This window comes from Populus nigra, chromosome 5, assembly GCF_951802175.1.
Source record: "Populus nigra chromosome 5, ddPopNigr1.1, whole genome shotgun sequence".
Lineage (NCBI taxonomy): Eukaryota > Viridiplantae > Streptophyta > Magnoliopsida > Malpighiales > Salicaceae > Populus > Populus nigra.
The window spans coordinates 18,193,301-18,207,729 of NC_084856.1; the positions used below are offsets into that span (position 1 = coordinate 18,193,301).

Here is a 14,429-nt window from a genome sequence, read left to right on the forward strand (position 1 = left end):
CATTCTAAGCTTTTAGACTTAATAAGATAGAATATTTATAAAAAAAATATTTGACTTTAATCTGAAAAAAAGGTGCGTTCGATCGTTTATTCTGAAAAAGAAAAAGATTGAAAAGGTGTGCCATCGCCACATCCAATAAAAGTATAGACCCCACGTCATCAGTACCAGGACACTTCGTGGACACCCACTATTTGACTTAATCTCTAATGTTTGACTTCTCTGTGACAGCCAATCTGAGCCGTCCAAAACCATTTTTTTTTTTTTTACTGGCAAAAGCTTACAAATAATAATACACAGGCAAGGAGTCTAATTTATATTTTTATACAACCTGTGGTATCAATTATTACTATTCTTATTCGTAGCACAGTGGGAAAAAAGAAAAGAGAGAGTAAACTTACATACTATTAATTATGTCGTACCTTCATCGCAATAGCGTGACTTCACAGTAACCCTTCGTGAACGAGATCTAGAAGATTTTTTTTAATTAATTGAAGAGTTGTTATTTAATATTATAATTACTAGAAATTTTAATTAATTTTTTTAAATATTCTATATAAGAAACTAGCTGCATAAAGAAAAAATATTAATATCTCCAGTACACCTTATATGAGATAAACTACATTATTTTTTTATTGTTTGCTATGGTCTGATCTTATTTATATCTACCAATTTACTATGATAGATTTGTTACAATGAAGAAATCTTGATTTTCTAAGTTAAGAACTCGGTTTAGAAAAGTGAAATATCCTCCATTATATTGAGACTTCTTTCAGGGTAAAACTAGAATTTTTGACATTCCAAATAATATTTTAGATAAAATTCCTTGCGGATTTTATTCTTATATTAGAAGTGAATGAGTTTTATTATTCATAATAATATTTTAGATATTAACCTCATTCAAATTTTTTTATCCTTGTATTAAAGTGAGTAATAAAATTATTATCTATAATAATATTCTGGATATTAACTTGTTTTAGGTTTTGTATCCTTATATTAAAAATTAATAGTATAATTGTTATACTTAATAATATTTTGGATATTAATTCATTTTAGGTTTTTTATCCTTATATTAAAAGTGAATAATGTTTTCTTGTCAAAAAAAATTTAAAACCTTTGGAATTTTACAAACTTGTTATAAAATCCGTGCAATATTTTTTAAAACATGCCAAAGTATAATATTTTTTTTTTTTTTTGAAAAAGAAGCTCTAATAATTTTAGGATTTTTGTCCATATGCAAGAAAAAAATATATTCTTTTATTTTTTAGGTTTTGTTTAGCAAAAACCCGTTTTTTCTTGAAATAAAACTATCCAATAAACAAAAAAAAAAAGCCTTAACAAAAATATGAAAAACCAAACAGTGTCTTAAGTCTTTGACCCAAAATGATCTGATTGGGTTAATGCGACTGGGCTGACCTGAAATTTATAGTTCGACCATAAACCAAACAAAAAATCTTGATTTAATCCGAAAACAACAAAAAAAACATATTAAATACTAAAAAAACTCAAAAATAATAACCTAAACAAAACAAACCAAATACCAAAAAAATACAGAACATAAAAGACATTTAAACTCGAACCCAACAACGAGGAACCCAAAATAGACCAGATTTGGTTGAAACGAAGATACTTACATGTTGAAAATCATGCGAGGATCAATAATCCAATATCCATTCACTTCGATTATCACTTAAATATCATGATTTGTCAAAATAGTTTTTGGTTCCAAACCGAAACAATATGATTAAAAAACATGTTATTAATGCGAATAAGCACTAGATTATTGGTTAATCATGCATAAGGAAGGGTTCTGTGCAAAGAAATGGACCAAAATTGATCCAAATCAAGGCTCCAAGGCAATACTCTTTCCAAGAACACAAAGAACATTACTTATAAACCAAAAAAAAAACCCAGCCATGCCCAACCACTACCAAACCCCAGAAATGGGAGTTTTTGGCTTCTAAAACACGGTTTTTTATCCCAACAAGTCACAATATCATACGTTAACATGTTTAAACCTAACAAAACTAACAAAAAACATCAAAATCAAGCATGAGGTACCAAATCTAAAAACTATCAACCTAAAACAGCCTACATGTTCATGCAACATGGATTCAAAATTAGTTTTCTGAACCTATTTTATGCATAAACAAGCCTAATAAGTCCAGGATAAACACCCTTAGTTTAACATACATAATATATAAAAAAACAAACTTAAACATCATCTTAAATATATCAAAAACATAAAAACACTTCAAAATAACTTTATTAAATAAAAATCACAGCAACAAAGAGGTGAATGCAACATTATTTATAGAGTTCTTCTAGGGTTTTGGGAGGTCATGAATCCATTTTTGACCTCTTGATCTTAAAAGAAGTGTTGTAAACCCTTGATAATAACTTATTGAGAAACTTTTATGTGTTAACACACAAAAAGCAAATCGATTTTTGCATGGTGGTTTCACTATCAAGGATGACTAAGTTGTCAATTTTCAAAACTTTATTGGAGCAACTATGATGTCATTGTCACCTTATACCACCAGAAGATGATAGAAAGGATGCATAATTTTATTTGAATCCAACCTTATTTAATTTGAAGGTCTGTAGCTTTAAATTCATTCGTTTGAAGTTGTTAACAACCAAAACTATCAAAACAGGGATGCTCAGGTGATGAATGACATGTCATTCACCTTCTCTTTATTAAATATGAAAGATACGTCATTTAGGGTTTTTAATTTGGGATTGAAAAATGTCAATTAAGTCTTTGTTCTTTCAATTTCTTTTAATTACACCCATAATTGCATCCAAATTTTTAATTTCATGCAATTTCACCCTTGCCAAACTCAATTATCTGCCTCAAAATTGATCGTGTTTTTCATTCTAGTAATTGGTTCTGGATTCATGCATTTTGACCCTCAATTGACCAACAAACTTTTGATTGGTTTAATTTGACCCCTAATTAGGTCAATTCTAACCCTTACATTCACGCATCTTTTTCCAGTTTGGTCCTTAGTTTTGAATTCCTTCAAACAAGTCTTTATTGCCCATCAAACTTCAATATTTATGCAATTAAGCCCCTTATTTGACCAAATTAACTCTTAAAAATTACAATTCAACCCCAAACTTTAATTTCTTCTAATTAAAGCCTAAATTAACTTTAAAAATTAATTTTTCTTACAATTAAGCCCTTGATAAATTCAATTAAACCTTAAAGAATTCTAATTGAGTTCTTAAACATCTAATTTTGGATTTTTTTCTCCTCAAATTGAGTTTTCTTCACCAATAGGACCTTTATCAGTTGAAAATACGCTATCAAATTTTCTAATTTTGTATATTTTGATCTTCCTCAACCAGTTTTTGGTAATTTCCTGGGTGTTCTGGTATATTCTTCTCACTGATATATTTTTTTATTTTCTTCGAATATTTTTTTGATTTTTTGTATTTTCTCTTTTTTTCCTTTTTTTTCTGATTTTTTGTTTATGTGGGGGCCCAAAAATGGATAGCAACAAATTAGATAATTGTTTGCACTATGTTGGAGGTCAGATCAATTTATTTTTACCTAAAAAATATATTCAAGTGTTGTTAATGTGTTTTTTTAGTAGAAAAAAATATTTAAACCGTATAGAAATTGATCTAATGTAACCTGGTCAACTTGGAAGGTCCAAAGATAACCTTGAATGACCGATAAAAATATAGTTTCACTGCAAAAGCCAAGACAATATCTTTTTTAAAATATTAAAATAACAATATATTAGATCGACTCGAATCAACTCGGGTAGTTAATAACCCTATATATATATATATATATATATATATATATATATATATATATATATATATATATGTTTAAGGATGAAATTGAAAACAAATCTGAACTAGGAAAATAAACCGAATCAATCCAGACTAACCTATCAAATCTAAGTCATGAGATTGGAATAACCTCATAGAAAATAAATCAAAATAAATTATGAAACTCAATTCTCAATCAAACCAATGTTGAAGGATAAAATTAAAAAAAAATTAATTAAAAAAGGAACACACAGCAACCACTTGAGTTAACCCGAGTTATGAGACTGAGATAACCTTGTAGAACACAAACTGAAATAAATTATGAAGCCTAATTTCCAATCAACTCATTATTGAAGGATGAAATTGAAAACAAATCAGCTAAAATAACAAAAAACCCGAGTCAACTAGCCTGACCTGCAACCTGGGTTATAAGACAATAATAACCTCATAGAAAAAAAATCATGAACTTTTCCCAACCAATAGGTTAACCTGCCAATCTTGGGTCATAAGACCATAATAACTCTATAAAAAGCACAAAAAAATTATAAAGTTCAATTCCAAATCAACTTGAAATTAAAAGATGAAATTGAAAAAAAAAATTAAAAAAATAACAAAAAAACCGAGTTAACTTGGTAACTCGCGACCCGAGTCATAAAACTATGATAACCCTATATAAAGAAAATCAAAAAACAATTATGAAGTTCGATTCTCAATGAACCTAATATTGAAGGATGTAATTGAGAAAAACATTAATTGAAAAATGACATAATTTTCAATACCTGGTAAATCAAATATTGAATGATAAAATTAAAAAAAAAAACTAAGTTTGAAAGTTTAAAAATCCTAAAAAAACTTGAGGATCAAAGTGATAAAGACCTTGACATCTCAGTATTCATTGTTATAGTGAAATGCAAGGACCTTTTAATGTATGTTAGTTAATGTTATTGAAAACACTAAAAAGAAAATCTATCTAAAAGATATACTCTAAACTCTAAAATCATAGCTACATATGTAAGACTAGGCATAAGGTCTACGCGTAGTTGGTGGCCAAATCAAAAGACAATCATTGCATTAAAAAAAAGTGATTCTCGCTATTCTTTTATAGATGTTATAAAATATTTGAAATGATGAATATAAATTTGATCAATGTATTAAATCAAACTAATTAATTATCATATGCGTTAATAAATGGAGAAAAAAATTGATGTGTCATTTTTTACCTAAAAAGCAAATAGCAAACTAATCACCCCATCTAAATGGTGTTTTGATTAAAAATAAAATTTCAAGTCATTAATGTTTAACTTATGACTAACTTATTTGGCGTGACATGTTTGACCCGTGTGAAAAAAAGTGAAAAGACCAAGTTGCCTCTTATTAATTTCATAATGGCTTACTAACCATATAAAAACACCGAATTATTCCCAATACGAAGTCCATTGAATTCTCTTGTGAAAAGCAAAACATTAAATATACTGTTTCAGTGAATATTTATTTTTATATACGGCAATGCCTTTGTTTTTATTTTTGTTTTCAAACAATCACGATGGATGGTAAAATCTTAAGCAGACAAGGGGATGGTTCCCAGCGGATGCCCTCATCGCATCAATTACTTTCCAGATGAAAGACGAGACAAACGCACATATTAATTTGAAAGAGACCCGACATCTCATCCGATCGCATTGGTGAAGCAATTTGTACTACGTTCCTCATTTCCATTTTACAACAAATCTTTTATTTGCCGGCTCATAAAAGATCTTCTTGCTTCTAGACACCCACTACAGCTGACTTTCCTTTCCAAGACCAGTTCTTTTTTTTAATATATATATATATATATATATATATATATATATATATATATATATATATATATATATTTTAGATTAATAGATTTTCGGGTTAGCTTGTACGTATCTCGATTAATTCTATGAGTCCTGGAGTTAACGGTCATAGAAGTTTTTAGTAGTTTCGAGATTTATGGAACTCGAACTAGTTATTTTTAGAAAATAAATTTAGAATATGACTAGTTGGGTTATAATTATTAAAATTAAAAAAAATATTTGAGTGAAAGAGGAGGAAGAAGTTGACGAATTTTCTTGAGTGATGACTAATGGCAAATGCCCCTTCAATCTCTCCTCCAATTACACACACCATGTGTCCGACCCAAAACGCCAAAAACCAATTAACACGTCAAAACAAAAAAAAACCTTTGAGAGCATGTGAGTAGGGTCCTCTCTCGTTTATTTGCGTGATGCACAATGTAAACACACGTAGTCAAATTACATTAAATTAAATTAAATTAAATTAAATTAGGGGGGGGGGGGTGATAGATACTTCTAGCTTTGTTTTTTTTTCTTTTTAACTATTTTTTTAATTTAAAATTAAGTTAAAATAATTTATTTGTTTTTTAAAATTTATTATTATATCAAAACAATTCAAGAATCAAAACCCCGGTTGAAACACTATTTTAAATATCTTCTGAAACAAGATGATATGCAAATCCAAATATACTTGGTTTATTTAAATTTAATTACTGAATTACTTGGTTTTAATGTATAAAAACTGATTTGATAATACCCTCTTGTCTTCGTAATTTCAAAAATCAAATTCAGTTGAGGTTGAGAGTTTTTTTTAATGCATATGCATAAACATAAATAATCAAGATGTTGGCATTAATTAAAATCAAATGTCAATATCCAAGAACTTTTCTTCTCGAAGAGTTGATGGTTAATGAGACAGCTCTCTTGATTCTTTAAATTTATACAATAGAATCAATATTCAAAAACTTTAAATTAATGTGGAAGTCATACATCAAGAATTATCTTGATAAAATATTTAATTTAAATTGATATGTAAAATGACTGAAGAGTGCTATTTATTATCAGATAAAAAAATGCATATATACTTATAATTATTTTCAGATATTAATGATATATCTGGAGTCGATTTTTACATATGAACTAGGGAGCTAAAAAACTAAAAAATTTATTAAATTGAGAAAATAAAAAAATAATTGAAAAGATTGAACCAAACCCAAACCGACCGGTTCATTTCAGTTTTATAAGCCGGAAATTAAAAAACCGAACCAAACCCAAATAAAAAAACCGAGTCAAAACCAAGCCAAACCGAAAAAACCGAGCCAAACTAGAAAAATTAAGCCAAACCAGTTTGAACCGGTTTTTATTCTAAAAAACCGAACTGAAACCGGTCGGTTTGAACTAATTTTAATTTTTTTAAAAAAAAATTCTATTTAATTATTTTTTAATAAAAACCAAACCAAAATAATCACCCTAATAATATTATTACGAACCATCCAGATTTGAACAGATTCGGAAATAATTTTTTGGACGGCCTCTTTTAATAATTAGATTACACGAAAAAAGAAGAAGTAGATACATACATACATACATACACTATACATACATGCATGTAGCAAGCAGTGCAGGTGCAGTGCAGAGGGACAGCAAAGAAAGAGAACAAAGGCTTGTCCTTTACAGTCTGTAGTTACTCTCTCTCTCCCCCCCACCCCAACCAACCAACACTCTCCACCTCATCCCCCTTCTCCTAAAACCGCCATTTTAAAAAAACACAACACTCTCTCTTCTTCTCCCTCTTTAACCTTTTTTTTTTTAAAAAAAAACCCTAACCCTCTGCTCTCTCTCTCTGTCTGTCTCAAGATACCTTTTCACATTCCAGCTAGGGTTTCAACCTCTCTAGTAAAATAAAATCAAATGTTCTCTCTAACGAACCACTAGCACAGAGTCGTTCTCTTTCCTAAACTCTTCAAATGACTCTTTTCACTTTCCTTTTCACTCTCTCTCTACTCTTTTTCTTCACTTCCGGCTCCGACCTCCGATCCTTACTCGAATTCAAAAAAGGTATCCAATCCGACCCGCGCCATATCATCTCTCAGTGGGACCCCTCTGCTTTACCCGACCCTAATTCTTGCCCCCATTCCTGGCCCGGTATCTCCTGCGACCGCAATTCCGATTCCGTCATTTCTATTACCCTAGACCGCCTTGGTCTCGCCGGTGACTTGAAGTTCTCCACCTTACTAAGCCTCAACTCCCTGCAGAATATTTCACTTTCGGGTAATCAGTTTACGGGCCGCCTTGTACCCGCATTGGGATCAATGAGCTCGTTACAGTACTTGGATCTGTCTAATAACAACTTTTCAGGTCCGATCCCTGGTCGGATCGCGGAGTTATGGAATTTGAAGTATTTGAACTTGTCAACGAATGGTTTCGAAGGCGGGTTTCCCGTCGGTTTACCAGTTGGGTTTAGGAATTTGCAGCAATTGAGGGTTTTGGATTTGAGTTCTAATAGGTTTTGGGGTGATATTAGTGCGGTCTTAAGTGAATTGATTAATTTAGAAAAAGTGGATTTGAGTGATAATGAGTTTTCTGGCGGGTTTGGTGACATAAGTGGAGAGAATGTGTCAGGTTTGGCCAATACATTGCATCTTTTGAATTTGAGAAAGAATAAATTGAATGGTGGGTTTTTGAAAGCAGACGTAATTGGGCTGTTTAGGAATTTGGAGGTTCTGGATTTGGGGAATAATGAGATTAATGGAGAATTGCCTTCATTTGGGTCTTTGACGAATTTGAAGGTTTTGAGGTTGGGGAATAATCAGCTTTTTGGAGGTATACCCGAGGAATTGTTGAACGGGTCGATACCGATTGAAGAACTGGATCTTAGTGGCAATGGATTTACAGGTTTAGTGATTCTTGACTTTTCTTTTTGCGATTATTATTTCTTTTTAATTTTTATTTGATGTGTTTTTATATTTTTCTACTTTCTGTTAGAATTTTGATTGGGGTGTACTGTATAGTCAAATGAAGTGATGTTTCTGGTGAATTTTATCCAATTGGAGTACTTAAAACCTGGATTTTGACTTTATTTTGTGGAAGTCACATATATTTGTGATTGTTTACCCGAATTTTCTAAATATGGGTTTCTACAAATAGTAAACCCACATACAGGGATCGTATTCCAAGGTGCCAGTGGTGAATTCTCAGATTTGGGCGCTAGAGGTATAGTCAAAACGTGGCTTTCTTGATTTGGACTCTAGAAGCATAGCTAAAATGTTGTTTCTTGTTAAATGAAGTGCAACCTGTCGAATTGGAGTTGACACTGGAAATGTTTGGGTCTGGTCATGTAGATGAGTAGCAGGAAAATGAGCAGGAACAAGTATATGTGCCCTTATGATGGCCATTCGCATTTCATATGCAAACTGAATATTTTGACTTGTATTTTAGATGTTTCTGTTGAGAGAGTTGAACAGTGAATGCACATAAAACAATTGAAAATAAAAGATTTCTAGAAGTTTGGTTTTACATTTTGTTTTAAGATAGATGGCTGTATACCATTGTTTTCTGCTTCCATAACCACTCAACACTGAGTTCTCCGTGTCTGAATTTCTCATTTTATATATCTGCAGGTTATATTAATGGAATTCACTCCACAACTTTGAATGTTTTGAATGTTTCTTCAAATGGCTTAAAAGGTCACTTGCCCACTTTTCTTCAAAGATGTTCAGTTCTGGATTTGAGTGGAAATATGATCACTGGTGACATGTCTGTCATGCAAAAGTGGGGAGCCACTTTGGAGGTTCTTGATTTGAGTTCAAACCAGTTATCCAGAAGCTTGCCAAACTTGACTCCTCAGTTTGTGAGGTTAACTAAACTTAATCTTAGGAATAATTCCCTAAAAGGCAACTTGCCTCCTCAGTTGTGGGACATTTCCACATTGTCTTCAGTTGACCTCAGCTTAAATCAACTCAATGGGCCTATTCCGGGTAGTTTCTTTACTTCACTGACCTTGACGAACCTGAATCTTTCAGGAAATCAGTTTTCAGGGCCAATTCCAGTTCAAGGGTCAGGTGCAGGCGAATTATTAGTTCTACCTTCTTATCCATTGATGGAGTCTCTTGATGTCTCTCAAAATTCATTATCTGGTCCATTGCCTTCTGGCATAGGCAACTTTGCCAATCTCAAATCACTGAATCTTTCACATAATAACTTAACAGGACAGCTGCCAATTGAACTGAGCAAGCTAACCTACTTGCAGTACCTTGATTTATCTGCCAACAATTTTCAGGGTAAAATCCCTGACAAGCTTCCATCCAGTCTGATTGGATTGAACATGTCCTATAATGATCTCTCTGGAAATATTCCACAAAATTTGAGAAATAAATTTGATATTACTTCATTTCTTCCTGGGAATCCCTCATTAATCACCTCAAAGGCCGGTGGACCATCAACAAATTCTGTGCCAAATCACATTTCTGGAGGAGGGAAACACGGGTCAAAGCGTAATATTACAATTGCAATAATTGTTGCTACAGTCGGGGCTGCTGCAATGGTTGCTTTTGTTTTATTGGCCTATCAGCGGGCACAGCGGAAAGAATTTCATGGGAGAAGTGATTTTAGTGGTCAAACAGCAATGGAGGATGCTAAGCTAGGAAGATCTTCCCGAACTTCCCTTTTCAAATTCCAATTGAATGCTCACCGCCCTCCAACTTCATTGAGTTTTTCGAACAATCACTTGCTTACTGCAAATTCAAGGTCATTATCAGGGCAGACAGAATCTGCAACTGAAATTGTTGAGCATAGTTTGTATGAAGGAATGATGGCGAGTTCATCAATTCCTAATTTGCTAGATGACCATCCCACAACATCAGGAAGGAAGTCCTCCCCAGGTTCCCCATTATCTTCCTCACCTCGTTTTGTTGAACCTGCAAAATTGGATGTCTATTCACCAGACAGGTTGGCTGGGGAACTGTCCTTCCTTGATAGTTCACTTGCATTTACAGCAGAAGAGTTATCTCGAGCTCCAGCTGAAGTTCTTGGCAGAAGCAGCCATGGAACTTTATATAAGGCTACTCTAGACAGTGGACATATGCTGACTGTGAAGTGGTTGCGGGTTGGACTAGTCAAACATAAGAAAGAATTTGCTAAGGAAGTTAAAAAGATTGGCTCTATACGACACCCAAATATTGTTCCACTGCGGGCATATTATTGGGGGCCTAGAGAGCAAGAAAGACTTCTTTTAGCTGACTATATCCAGGGTGATAGCTTGGCCCTACATCTATATGGTAAGCATTTTATTATGTCTAATTTTGTGTATTTCTCATCATGTTTTTATTTTGCTGTATATCGTCCAACTTTGATAGTTTTTTGAAAAACATGCTACATTACTGCTGCATGTTGATTCTTTGATTTCAACCTAGTCAATATAGGGAATTTTAATACTCGTGTCAAGACTGGTGCAGATCCTGGTTTCTGAACTTAAATGTTATTTTCAAACATGATACATAATGTTCAAAAATATTCTGCTACAAACAATAGGAATATTTCCTTCAGTTGCCTTGAATATGGTGATACATAGCCTCACTTTGTAGAGGTAGACAACGGGCACAATAAAAATAAAAAAAAGGATAAAACACAGCCCATGGCCCCATCATTGAGGTTTGGAAAAATAAGGTTCTTTACTACAATGAACATCAAGTAGACAAGGGAACCATCAAATATTGCAAGAATAAGGTTCTTGAATTCAATGAACCTCAGGTAGACAGTGGGGTGCTATCAAATTGGATCTGTGTTGTACCAGTTGTCCTGCATTAGGCCTGGTTTGTCATTGGAAAAAAAAGAATTTAATCTGGAATATGATTATCCGGGATATTACTGCTTTCTTGTCTCCATGTCCTGATATATTAGGGAATTTGTTCTCGTTCAGTTTATTATGTAGGTAGTTAACCTGGTAGACTGAGGAGCTATGGATTATACTTAAATGGAATGGTGTGCTCTCCCCACCCCTGTTTTCTTTTTTCCCTGAACGTCAAAGATTGAGAGATGTTTCAACAATCCAGTTGTTTCTGTGGTCTTTGTATGTCCAAAAATTTAATGGTACCCATTTTGTGCCGGTTAAATAAAATATGATAGGACTATGTACCTGTAACATATTTCTGTAGATGCTATTCTGTCCATACATCTGTTCTAAATCGTTAGTGATGCTATCGACAAGAATTTTACTGGATCTATGAATTTTTTTATGCAGAAACTAGCATTATAATATAGCCATGTCCATGAAACAAGTACTTTATAGATGTAAACATTTATTTGCATGATGAATCTTTTCCTGACTTTAGACACTGATTGTCTATTTATGTTGCTTTTCTCTGGTGTAATAGATTACCTATGTTTCCAGTGGGTGAATACAATAGAATTATGAATATTGCAGATTGAGTGTGTAAATGGTGATGAAATCTTGTGTTTGTGTGTGTATTTGATTTAAGTGAACGATTTTGGTAATTTGAATGATGATATGGTTTGGTGGAATACGAAACTACTGGATTGGATATGGTGAGGTGTGTTTGTGTTTGTGTGCAAGGCAAGGTATTAGTCCACTCTCTGTTTCACATTCTATCACCTATTAATATGGCGTGCACATGTGTTTTAGGAATTTAGTTGGTATGGTGTTTGCACAAGCATGGGAATTTAGAATCAAAACCAGAGATATGGCAGGTAATGTTCTAGAGTTTGTGTAGCCGGTTGGCAACTGCAATTGTACAATGATGACCACAGCCCACACCAAAGCTTGTTTCTAAAACTGAAGGGTTCCTTGTTAGTTCCCTTGTCTTCTCATCTGAGAGGTGTGAGCTTTGATTTTAGTTCTATAGTCTTCAGATGTGTATACCATGTCTCTACCAGTGTCTAGGCTAACAGATAAACTGATTGTAGTGCGCATAACATGGAGGCAACAATGTCAGTTGTCCTTAACTTTAAGCTTGCTTCAACTCTGAGTAACAGAAACATGCATTTTGGGTTTTATACAAGAGTGTTTTGCATTTTCATTTGGATGTCTGTATATTTTTTTGCTGCTGCCGCTATTCTTTCTTATTTTTTTCTGGAACACACGTTGCACAGAAACAACACCTCGGAGGTACTCCCTGTTGTCATTCAGCCAAAGACTAAAAGTTGCTGTTGATGTTGCTCGGTGTCTATTGTATCTTCATGATAGAGGCATGCTCCATGGAAATCTAAAGCCAGCAAATATACTTCTGGAAGGTCCTGATTACAATTCTCGCCTTACTGATTATGGACTACACCGTTTGATGACACCTGCTGGCATTGCAGAGCAGATACTAAATCTTGGAGCACTAGGATATCGAGCTCCAGAGCTTGATAATGCATCTAAACCTGCGCCTTCATTCAAGGCTGACGTGTATGCATTTGGAGTGATCCTGATGGAATTGTTAACCAGAAGAAGTGCTGGTGACATAATATCAGGTCAATCAGGAGCTGTTGACCTTACAGATTGGGTTCAGTTGTGCGATCAAGAAGGAAGACGAGTGGACTGCATTGACAGGGATATTGCAGGTGGGGAAGAACCAACGAAGGCAATGGATGATTTGCTTGCCATATCGCTTAAGTGTATTCTTCCTGTAAATGAGAGGCCTAACATCAGACAAGTCTTTGATGATCTATGTTCTATATCTGTTTGAAATTTTGTACATGTGTCCTGGAATTAATTTTTGTCATTCCTCGACCCCCAATTGTCCATTTCCCCCATTTTTTTTTCATTAATTGGTTTTAAGCCTTCTGATTTTGGGGCTAATCATCACTTTTTTTGTTGTCTGGAAATTCTCTTGTAAAGGAACAGCCAATCTATTGATTATTTGACAGTGTTTTGAGTTTGATCTTCAATTGAAAACAATTTCAATTCTTGTGTTCTCATTGAATGGAAATCAAGCTTTGTTGTAGCAGTAAAGCTTATCGTTATCCTCTTTTATGTCACGTTACCAATTATAACAAGAGTGCTAATGAGGATTCTGCAGAAGCTGTTTTTCATAATGTGGGATGTGGTCTGGTAGTTCTGATGAGGAATGATGATGATATATATATATTATTTTAATATATTTTCAAGTAAAAAATATTTTAATCATGAATCACAATTTTAAACAATATAAGTAAACAGGGTTTCAGTTGGATAAATTAAGTAATTAGTACAAAAAAAAAAACACAAGATGAAAAGGTTTTGGTAAAATAATACAGTTTGAGGATATTATGATTCAAAATACGACATTTGACTAAATATCACGATAGTAAACTGTGACATAAATTATAATTTTATCGCGGTTCTAAATCATAATATTTAATCAAATGTTGTGATTTTGAACCACGATATTAATTAACAGATCATTTTAAGAAACAACTATACATTTCAAAAAATGGTATGACAATAGCCAAAATGATCGAACTGTTTTTGCTACCATCTAATTTTGAAAAAATTTAGTGTTTTAAGACCGAAAAAGTTCATGAAATCATAGTTTTTGTTTTTCTAAAATTTAATCAACTTTATGATTCTTAGAGTTAAAATTTTTATAATTTTAATAAAATTTGGATAAAATTTCCCTTATTTAGTAACTATATCTAAAATTTTATCACGCTTGAAAAAACTACAAAAAACCACTATCAACAAATTATAACTAAATTCAATAAATTTTCACATTTCATAATTATAAAACAGCTCTAGGAATGAAAAAAAAACATATATACATTTTAAATAATTCAATAATACAATGTTGAAGTAATTCTAAAATATATAAACATAACTCATCTAAATATGTCTACATTGTCTACTGG

At 32.7% G+C, this 14,429-nt stretch overlaps 1 protein-coding gene across 1 annotated transcript; it reads left to right on the forward strand.

Moving 5' to 3' along the window:
- The first annotated feature begins 7,339 nt into the window (after positions 1-7,339).
- LOC133694491 (probable inactive receptor kinase At5g10020) lies at positions 7,340-13,481 on the forward strand. The gene is made up of 3 exons (XM_062116022.1): positions 7,340-8,498; positions 9,224-10,879; positions 12,711-13,481. Exons 1-3 carry the CDS (start codon positions 7,571-7,573, stop codon positions 13,286-13,288), a joined length of 3,162 nt encoding a protein of 1,053 aa, XP_061972006.1. The 5' UTR covers positions 7,340-7,570; the 3' UTR covers positions 13,289-13,481.
- The last annotated feature ends 948 nt before the right edge of the window (positions 13,482-14,429 follow it).

Excerpts from the sequence above, each read along its gene's own strand:
- LOC133694491 (XM_062116022.1), top strand. The coding sequence starts at position 7,571 with ATGACTCTTTTCACTTTCCTTTTCACTCTCTCTCTACTCTTTTTCTTC. Across the intron at positions 8,499-9,223 it reads TAGTGGCAATGGATTTACAG|GTTATATTAATGGAATTCAC; the intron begins GTTTAGTGATTC and ends ATATATCTGCAG. Across the intron at positions 10,880-12,710 it reads CTTGGCCCTACATCTATATG|AAACAACACCTCGGAGGTAC; the intron begins GTAAGCATTTTA and ends CACGTTGCACAG.